At 44.2% G+C, this 10,614-nt stretch overlaps 1 protein-coding gene across 1 annotated transcript; it reads left to right on the forward strand.

The window, feature by feature from the left end:
- Positions 1-124: 124 nt before the first annotated feature.
- LOC147326769 (uncharacterized) lies at positions 125-4,615 on the forward strand. The gene is made up of 4 exons (XM_086302132.1): positions 125-379; positions 473-528; positions 1,697-4,057; positions 4,132-4,615. The coding sequence occupies exons 1-3, from the start codon at positions 354-356 to the stop codon at positions 3,802-3,804; spliced, it is 2,190 nt and encodes a 729-aa protein (XP_086158258.1). The 5' UTR covers positions 125-353; the 3' UTR covers positions 3,805-4,057; positions 4,132-4,615.
- The last annotated feature ends 5,999 nt before the right edge of the window (positions 4,616-10,614 follow it).

A 10,614-nucleotide genomic window follows, 5' to 3' on the forward strand; every position in this document is an offset into this window, starting at 1 on the left:
AAAAGGAAAACAATACAGCGCTGTACTGTAGAAGTTGAAATCAAACGTGTTCTTATTGTCCACATCCTCTCTGGGGCATAGATTCAATCATTCTAACGTCTCAGCCAGGCCAATCACATCAAGTGTTTGCACCTGTGTGAGGCAGAGTTTGCTTCAGCCCAACTTTTCATTAGGAAGATAGAAAAGACACACACAGACAGCCGCGTGGCTTGGATGCTCGACTTTGAGTCTCGTGGGTGTTTGGTTGGAGGAGCTGGAAGTTGGGCTTTCTGGATCCACGGCTGACAGGGCAGCTGTGCTGCACAGTCCAGCTCAGCGCTCGCAGCTGTGAGGACACAGCGACTGCAGCAGTCATGGCTGCTGGCTTCCTAATTACAAGGTAACACATTAAATATGAAACCAAATGGGTTTTATTAGGTCCATTTTATTTACTTGAGTCTACCTTGACTGTGTATTTGTAACTGTTTAACAGATTATTGCTGGTCTGTTTGTTGAGTGAGGTGAACTACTCCTCAGCTTTTCCAAGAGGTAAGCCTGACTCACCTCCTGCTGTTTGGAAATGGGGCTAAAACTCTTCTTGTTAAAATACCTGTGTTACTATAACGTCCTGCAAGTCTAACCCTGTTAAGAATTGAGCCATTAGCAACAATTTACCAGCTCCCCTAATTAAAGTAAGACCAAACACTAGGCCTACGATCTGATACACAGCACTGACAAGTCAGGGTGGTGCTTTAAGCAAACTGTGCATTTGCTTTTGTTTGTATCTTGATGTAGTTTTCTGATTAGGACCAGGTTAAGTTAGCCTTTCAAATTAAAACTGTCTGGGTCCATGGCGTGGGGGATTGCTGCCATTCCTCCTCCGCCTTCATGGATTCAGACAGAAAGTTGGAGGTTGAGTAATTTAAATTAACAACTTTCCTGATGTAACCGCATTTCTGTGTGGCAGAATAAAGCAATATGTCGGTAATTAAGTCAGTGACTGACAGGAAAAAGAGGGAACTAATACAAAAATCCACATGTAACTGTTTTACTCTTTCCTTTATTGCAATATTGTTTTGCTATACAGCAAATGGAGAATCTATAAAGGGGACTCGAGGTGGCACTCTTCTTCAGTCCTGAAATGTAATTTTTACAATCTGAATCTAATAAATGATTAAATATTGTCAGTTAAATACCAGTGTAAGTGTAAAAAAAAAAATTAATTAAAAGTAAGCTTTATTCACAGTCCTGTTTCAAGACCATGTACATTGAAACAGGACTGTGTAGAGTATATCTGCAGTATTTTAATGTTATGGAGTTACAGGGTCTAAATGCTCCACACTATTAAATATGAGTTGTCCTGTGCTTCATGTTACGCTGCTTAAAATGTCGCACAGGGAACTAAACAAGAACCTTGTTTAAGCCAACTGTCAGGCCGGTTTATTCTTTATGGCACATCTCTGCTTTGTTCTTGTTCCTCCCAGAGAAACCTCATTTGAAAAAACGGTAATGTAGCTCTGTGCATTAGCAAACTGTTTCTGTGCTGCTAATCACCAATTATGAAGCTAAATAGATCAAATGAATTATGCTCTTATGATAGATTCCTGCAGAAATATGCTGTTGAGGTTCTAGAGGTGTTGGTTTGGAAAATATAGTCTAAATGTCCAAATTTTACAATGTAATTTGTAACTTAACCTTCACCTGTTTTCTTTCATAGCCAGACGTTTTGTGCAACCGGGAGTGTGGCAAAGTGAAGGAGAGGAAGAAGCCTACAACTATGAGAACTGTCATCCTTTCTACTACATCAGTGCCCAGGACAAAACATTGGAAAAGCAGGGACGTTTTAGGACGGCCCCTTTCCATATCTGTAAACAAAACCATCCCATTGTGTACCAAAAAGCCTCAAACCTCAAGCCTGCAAACCCCTTGCAGCCACGATCTAATGTTGCCACCAAATGGCCAAAGGAGACTGTTCTACCCCAGCCTCCACCACAGAAGAAATATCTGTCACCCAAACCCAAAAGCTATGAATTCAATCTGAAGATTCCCTTTCTTGATTTCCTGATAAGAAATGATGGAAAGAATTCTTCTAATAAAAAACATGATGGTGGAAATGATGCGCCTGCTGTCGCCAAACCAGGTTTTCAGGTCGGCTCATCTGTTTCCTCTTCATCTGTCTCTCAGTCTCTCAACACCCCAACCAATAGCCATTTTGTCCACTTGGCAAGTCAACACAAACCAGAGACTCCTGATGTTTTAAACCCAGAAAAACCCATTTCAGCCACGACTGAATCAAGGCAACCCTCTTTAAACTCTGCTGGTATGGGCCAGATGGAAACACAGGAGCAGCCATTTCCCATGAAACCACAATCAAGTTCAACTTTATTTGGATCAGGAAGACCTTTCGTAAGTTTTGCAACACCCCAGCAAGAGACTCGTGAGCCAGTTCATATTAAGCCAAGTTCATCTCTGGCTGAGTCAACAAGGCCTCTCTTAAGCTTTGGAACAACACAGCAGCAGACTTATAAGCCAGTTCGTGTTAAACCTCCAAGTTCAACCATGACTGAATTAGAACAGCCTTTCCTAAACCTTGGAACAACGCAACACGACGGTTATAAGCCATATCCTATTAAACCACAATCAAACTCTGCCATGATTGGATTAAGGCAGCCCTTCTTAAACTCTGCTGGTACAGAAGCACAGGAGAAACCTTATGAGCCATATCCCATCAAACTACAGTCAAGCTTGACCCTGATTGAACCAGCGAGGCCTTTACGTTTTACATCACCACAGCATCACATTCATGAGCCAGTTCGTGCTAAACCACCAAGTTCAAATCAGGTTGGAGCAGAACGGCCTTTTGTGAACTTTGGAATAACACAACACCAGAGTTATGGGCCATATCTAGTTAAACCGCAATCGAAGTCTGCCATAATTGGATTAAGGCAACCCTTCTTAAACTCTGCTGGTGCAGATGCACAGGAGAAGCTTTATAAGCCATATCCCATCAAACTACAGTCCAGTTCAACCCTGGTGGAACCAGTGAGGCCTTTACGTTTTGCATCACCCCAGCAAAACATTCATGAGCCAGTTGGTGTTGAACCACAAAGTTCAAAGCATATTGGAACAGAACGGCCTCTTGTGAACTTTGGAACAACACAGACTCGTGAGCAACATCCCATTAAACCACAATCGAATTCAAACCTCATTGCATCAGCAAGGCCTTTCCTAAGTTTTGCAGCACCACAGCAAGAGACCTATGAGCCATTTCACATTAAACCACAAAGTTCAACCCCAGCTGTATCAGAGCGACCTTACTTTGGAACAACACAACAGCAAACTTATGAGCCATATCCAATTAAACCACAATCTAGTTCATTCATGGCTGCATCTGCAAAGCCTTTCCTGAACTTCGAAGCACCACAGCAGCAAACTTATGAGCCATTTCATATTAAACCACAATCAAGCTCAGATCGGTTAACCTCAGACTGGCCTGCCTTAAACTATGCTGCTATTGGACACTCACAAGCACAACAGGCTTATGAGCCATTTTACTTTACGTCGCGGTCAACTTCAACCCACTTTGGATCAGAACGGCCTGCCTTTAACTCTGCAGCTGCACGTCAGAATTATGAGCCGGTTCATGCCAAAATGCAATCTTATGACAGTTGGCCATATTTTCAGGACAGGTCAACGATGTCTTCAAGCCAAATGAGAGTCCAAAGACAGGACTCTGCCAGAAACAAACTCAACAGGAAACGCGACTACCCAAAACTTTTTGATGTGGCTGGAAGTGATGGTCATAACAAACTTGCTTATGTTTAACAAGTTCAGGCTCAAGGTTTTAAATCTGCAATTGTCAAAAACTATCAGAGTTCACAGTTCATCCCTTTGCTTCCAAGACTTCTTTTTTCATATCCAGCCACCAGCCCTTCTGATTTCATCTCCAGTGACAACCAGGATACAAACCCAAACAATCTGGAACCATTTTCATCCTCACCTCTGTTCATCCTACCTAACAACACTTTGATAACAGCCTTGTCAGTTCAATTGGAAGCAAAAAGTACCTGAGGTTTAGGTGAGTCATTACATTCTTATGATTTGAATACATCTGTGAAAACTGGTATAATGTCTGAATCTCTTGTCTTACAGTTGTGCACTTGAACTGAAGAGATGTTAATCTACTGTCTACTCATGTGAAAGTGCCCATGCTCCATCCTGTTTAAGTCTTTTGATTGGCTGCTCTCAAGACGAAACAGTGACAGTCATGTCTGTGCACTATAAACTGAAAGCAGGTGACAGCAAAGGCTAGAAATATCTAGCTACTTCAACCTGTTAAGCTGACCGAAGTCTTTTTGTTTTTGTTTAATCCATACAAAAAACATGAAGTATAGATTTAGCTCTTGCAGAGCGCAGCTTTCCATGTTTGTGTGGCCGGGTGCACTGATTTTTAGTCTAATCTTGTGCCCTGCAGCTTCACAGCAAAAAGCCTCCAGGATGTCATGGTATTTCACAGAGCTGCAGCCGAGCACAGTGACCTGTAGTTTCTTCAAACTGTATAAATGCAGAGGTGCAAAGAGGCTGTTTTCATGTTTTTGTTGGAGGTTTGAGATTAAAACACTGACAAGTTGTTGCACTTGTTGCATTGGCACTGCATCACTACTAGGACATTAATCTAAGATAAGGTGAAGGAGGCACATCTGGAAACCTCAGGGTTTCCATGGTTGAAGTCAGTCTACAGGCCACAGAGAAGCAGTCTGGCTGGCCAAGAGTTTACCACCATAAAGCATTTTCAGTTAAAGGTAGAGGAATGTCTTGTGTTGTTTCTTGCTTTTTTGTGTTTTAGTTCCTGCATTAGCTCAAACTTTAATTACCAACAGATCCAACAGAGTTGTAAATGGTGTTGTAACCCTGGTAAGATTTACAGCAATCAGAAGTACAGGGTTCTTTGAATGCATCGTAGTCCTTGTCTGATAGTTTAATTTCCGGGCTTGCCCTGAAGGCACCATCTGCAGCTCCGTGCGCGTGAAGGTGTGGTGTAGAGGAAAAAGGACGGCAAGGAAAAACTCCATGCTGCCGCGGAGCACGGTTTTTTCCAGTTGAAAGAGAGGAAAGAGGTTTAATTAACATTTGTGAGAGAGCTGTCGTTAGCGGTGAACCACAGACGGGTACCTACCTGAAAGGAGTCGGAGTATTTCTTCGAACTTTTTTGAACTATTCTGGTGAGTTAGCCTAGCTCACTTAGCACCGCTATTGCAGTGGAAAAAATAACTAACCAGTCAGAATAGTAGTAAATGTGTTTAATGATGTTTAAGATGTGTTTTCATAGTATTGCAATGTTGTGACAGTTTTGTTTATTATGAGTGTCTAATGTTTTTACTTTCTTGGGCCTGCTAGTTCAGCCGCGGCCAGCTAAGTGGTTATGCGCAGTTCACGTGCAATAGCTGTGCTGTTACTGTAACTGCGGGTGATGCACAGTAATACGGTGTATTTACTTTTAATGTGTCACAAGATGCAGATTTATTTTAATATTTCAAAAGAACCAAGGACATTAGGAACAAGGACATTTAAGGAATGTGGACATCTAACATTCTGCATATTTGTGTGCAGACTGGTTTTTTTTTGAGGTACAGTTCCATGGGTGCCAAGTGAGGAGCTGGTATCGTGGGTCTAAGACACTGTTGCTGCTGTGGAGGCCTTCTCTGTGTCAGGACGCCGACACGTTGATGCCTGCCGTACCAGGAGGGCGGTAGGGAAAAAAACAAAAGGAAGCCCACCTGAGAGATACCTTATCATTTTCTTTGCTACTTTTTCTCCGCCTGAGATTCAGGTCGTTTTCAGTTCTTAACCCAGGACAGTGGGTAACTGAATAAACTGACACCATAAGGAACTGGACACTCACATGCTATTTTCTTTTCTTTTTCCTTTTCTTTGGGGTGTTGAAATATTGTGTTTCTTGTCTTACATCTATTTTGATTGTTTCAATTATTTTTGTGATGCATTTGAGATGGTTACTGCATTTGAAGGTATCCCTACATTGAGGATGAGCAAAGGGAACTGATCCAAAAGGAAATATATAAAGCAAACTTTGTTTCATAAACCTGTGGTCGTGCGTGTTATGTGGGTTGGAAGTCTCATTGCTCTTACAGAGTTGCTACCGCCAATCTCCTTCCCAAACCTAGATTCGGATATTGTAGACATTGCACTTGGGCGAGCAGTATAGATCATCTCTTTATAGATAGAGGGACACACGTCCAGGTTACATAAAAAGTGGCGAGCCAGCCAGGAGATTGGTTAATAGTAGCTTTCTGATCTTCCACCCCACACTACGCACGTTTGAGATTTTTGAGATTTTTTCCACTGAGTCAGGTATGGATATTTGCAATCGTTTTGAGGTTAATGGTCAAAACTCCCTGTATGTAACAGGTATAGGACCAGAATACACAGATGAGGAAATAACTGCTGTGTTCAAAGTTAATGGAGATATTTCTAAATTAGTGAGGATCCCTGACGAATCAGGACAACCAGAGGGTAGAGCCCTGGTCCAGTATGCATCTGACAGGTCTATCTCTAGAATCGACCCCATTACTTTGGGTACCGTACCATGTCCAAAGGACCCAGCTGTGATGTGGTTTGCGAGGACCATTAGAGATGTTTGTCAGGAAGTGGTGGGGAGGGAGATAGCTTGCAGATACCTGGACGAACTAAAGTCTGTCGCAGGCAGTGGCAGGAAAGGTTTCTTGAATGTGCTTCAGGAGGAACTGCATGGGAACCAGGGCACATCACATGACGTACACAGTAATGCTACACAGCCCTATGCAGCTCAAAATGCTAACACACCTAATAATGATCAAAATGAGCCTGCAGAGCCCACACATGTTTATAGTGCATCTGCTAGTTTACCAACGAGCCCAGTCCACATCAGTGAGGATGTTTTTAACCCCCCCCAGATCCAGAGAGTGATTGTGGAGCATGTCATCCGAAGTGAGTCCACCACTTCACCATCCCCACAAATAAGGTTGCGCACCTTCTCTGGGCGGATGCCAAGGCCAAACGGTGAGGTGGACTACGAAACATGGCACACCCAAGTTGATCTTCTCCTTAACGATCCTTCCTTGAATGATGCTCACAAGGTGAGAAGGATTCTTGAGAGCTTGCTGAGTCCAGCAGCTGATGTTGTGAAGCCTCTTGGCATCTCTTCACCACCAAGTGTCTACATCACTCAACTTGACTCTGCTTTTGGTGTTGTGGAGGATGGAGAGGAGTTGTTTGCGGCATTTCTCGGCTCTAACCAAGATAGTGGAGAGAAGCCATCAGCATACTTGAACAGGCTCCATAGCCTCCTCACAAGAGCAATTTCTAGAGGGGGAGCCTCAGCTGGAAATTCCAATGATCATTTGCTCAGACAGTTTTGTAGGGGCTGTTGGGATCAGAGCATCATCATCGGCTTACAGTTAGAGTGCAAAAAGGGAAATCCACCAACATTTCCTGAATTCCTCCTCATGCTGAGAACTGAGGAAGACCGCCGTTCCACAAAGCTAGATAGGATGAAAAAGCATTTAGGTGCTTCGAAAGCTAACATGTATGCCCACCATGTTTTTGATATGCCCTCTTATGACTGTGAGCCTGTCCCACTGACTAACTCAAAGCCGAATGAGACATCAAAGCTTGAAAAGAAAGTAAACGAGCTAACTAAACAGTTGGAAAAGCTAAACAAAAAGCCACCGAGCCTCACTCATGATAGTAATCCTCCCCTAGTGGTAAAAGCAAAGCGAGATGAAACCTCTGATATTGAGAACAAGATAGCTGAACTGACAAAGCAAGTTGAAAAACTAGCACAAAATCAGAGAGAGAGTACTGAAAAGACCGACTGCTTTGCAATCAGTAGTAGTAACATGAAGAGGGGCCTTAAGGTGCCTGGAATGCCGAGGCCGTGGTTTTGTTTTAAGTGTGGGGAAGACAACCACATTGCTGCTCATTGCTCGAATGAACCCAACCCCGCACTGGTTCGCAAGAAAAATGCAGAACTCCGGGAGAGGCAGGATAAGTTTTTAGCTCAGCAGGCTGCTTCCCCATTCACTTTAAACTAGTAGCAGCTCCTGTAGTGGGACGTCCAGGAGCTGCAGTTGATGATAACCCCTGTCCCAACAGATCAGTTGATGGTGCTGGAACACAGAAGAAAGTCATAACCCACACAATGACTGAAACCTACCGTTGCACAGAGCGATCTATACCTGCAGGGCTTGTAGGTCCTCGTTGTGCGGCTTCTGTCTTTCTTGAGGGTGTGCAGTGTGAGTCCATAATGGACACCGGCTCACAAGTTACAACAGTGTCCGAGTGTTTCCATAAGAACCATCTGTCTCACTTACCTATACATCCAATTCATGCCCTTCTTGAAATCGAAGGAGCAGGTGGACAGCAGGTCCCCTATCTTGGTTACATAGAAGCGCGTGTCACTTTCCCGCTGTCTGTTCCTGGCAGGAAAGAGGAGCTAGTCGTGTTAGCACTTGTGGTGCCAGAGTGTCAGTTCAACAGCAGGACCCCCCTGTTGATTGGTACCAATGTGTTATTACGACTTTATGAACAAGTACTTGAACAGGATGGTCCAGAGGTTGTTTGCAAACTCTTCTCTAGAGATTTTGCAGTGATCTTCCAGCATATTGCCCAGATCCATGACCTCAACAACCATGCTCATCCTGTCAGGTTACATGGTGGAAACCCCATCACCATCCCTGCAAAACAAAAGTGCTGCATCACAGGTGATGTCAGGTTGAAAAGGAACAGTCAGACCACATTTGTGCTTGAACCCAATGAACATCACAGGTTGCCAGGTGGCGTGTTCCTTGAAGCTGCTCTGATGGACATTCCATTTAAGTCTAGCTGCAAGGTCCCGGTCGTCCTGCGCAATCTTAGTGACCATGATGTTACGCTGCAGCCAAAATGCATCATTGCTCAAATATGTGCAGCTCAGCAGGTCACATCACTTGGACCAGTGAAAGGTGACTCTCATCACAATAAGCCTGACAGTGACAACCTCGAGTTCAATCTTGATGATTCACCAATATCTGAACAATGGAAAGATCGTATCACCACCAAGCTTAGATCTATTCCAGAAGTCTTTGCTGTGGATGACCTGTCATATGGTCACACCACTGCAGTGAAACATCACATCAGGCTACATGACGAGACTCCTTTTAAGGAGAGGCCAAGGCCTATTCATCCCAGTGACAGGGAGGCAGTCAAGGAGCATCTTAAAGAACTGCTTGATGCAGGAATCATTAAAGAGTCACAGAGCCCTTTTGCATCCCCAGTGGTCTTGGTCCGGAAGAAGAATGGTTCTATCAGGTTATGCATTGACTACAGGAAGCTAAATGCTCGAACCATCAGAGATGCATACGCTCTTCCGAACATTGAGGAGACCTTTGCTGCCCTTAGCGGTGCTAAATGGTTCTCCGTCATGGACCTTAAATCTGGTTATTACCAGGTTGAGATGGCCGAAGAAGACAAGCCTAAAACCGCTTTCACGTGTCCCCTCGGCTTCTTTGAATTCAATCGCATGCCTCAGGGTGTCACGAACGCACCAAGCACTTTTCAGCGCCTTATGGAAAGGTGTGTCGGTGACTTGCATCTCAATGAGGTATTGGTGTTTCTGGACGACTTGATTGTCTTTTCAGACACATTGGAAGAACATGAAGCACGACTCATGAAGGTGCTGAACCGTCTTAAAGATTTCGGTCTAAAGCTTTCTCCGGAGAAATGTCACTTCTTTAAGACGTCAGTAAAGTATCTTGGTCATGTCGTGGATGCACGAGGAGTTCATACTGACCCTGACAAGATATCCGCCTTGAGGGACTGGCCTCGTCCTTCAAATAGGAAAGAGCTTAAATGTTTCTTAGGCTTCGCTGGGTATTATCGGCGGTTTGTCGAAGGATATTCCCAGATAGCCAAACCTCTTAATAGCCTGACAGCAGGCTACTATCCACCAAAGAAAAGGGGCAAAGTGTACAAGAGGGAACGCTTCACGACTCTTGTGAGCCCTAATGCACCGCTCGGTGAGGAGTGGACTTCAGAGTGTGAGAGTGCATTCAGAACCCTGATCAAGAAACTGACGTCTGCGCCCATCCTTGCTTTTGCGAATCCACAACTACCATATGTTGTACATACTGACGCTTGTCGCGATGGATTGGGGGCAGCGCTCTATCAAGAGCAGGAGGGGAAGCTCAGAGTTGTCGCGTATGCCAGTCGAGGTCTTTCCAAGAGCGAGAGAAACTACCCTACGCACAAACTCGAATTCTTGGCCTTAAAGTGGGCCGTTTGTGAAAAGTTCAGTGATTTCCTTTATGGGTCAAGTTTCACTGTGCTTACCGACAACAACCCCCTCACATACGTCTTGACATCTGCGAAGTTAGATGCTGCTGGTCATCGCTGGTTAGCCGCTCTTTCTACTTACCAGTTTACCATCAAGTACAGAGCAGGGCAGGCCAACCGCGATGCAGATGGGTTATCCCGGCGGCCTCAAGGTCCGCCTCTTGAGGATGAAGCTTTCACTAAAGAAAGAGAGAGAATAGAGGACATGAAAAAACGGTTCATGGAAGCAGGAGATGACATGGATCATGAGGTGTTCTCTGCATTATG

The sequence above is a fragment of the Aulonocara sp. 'chitande type north' Nkhata Bay genome, linkage group LG7, assembly GCF_057382095.1.
Source record: "Aulonocara sp. 'chitande type north' Nkhata Bay isolate Kocher_YH1m ecotype deep benthic linkage group LG7, A_spYH_male_GT1.1, whole genome shotgun sequence".
NCBI classification, from domain to species: Eukaryota; Metazoa; Chordata; class Actinopteri; order Cichliformes; family Cichlidae; genus Aulonocara; species Aulonocara sp. 'chitande type north' Nkhata Bay.

Excerpts from the sequence above, each read along its gene's own strand:
- LOC147326769 (XM_086302132.1), top strand. The coding sequence starts at position 354 with ATGGCTGCTGGCTTCCTAATTACAAG. Across the intron at positions 380-472 it reads GCTGGCTTCCTAATTACAAG|ATTATTGCTGGTCTGTTTGT; the intron begins GTAACACATTAA and ends ACTGTTTAACAG. Across the intron at positions 529-1,696 it reads CTCCTCAGCTTTTCCAAGAG|CCAGACGTTTTGTGCAACCG; the intron begins GTAAGCCTGACT and ends TTTCTTTCATAG.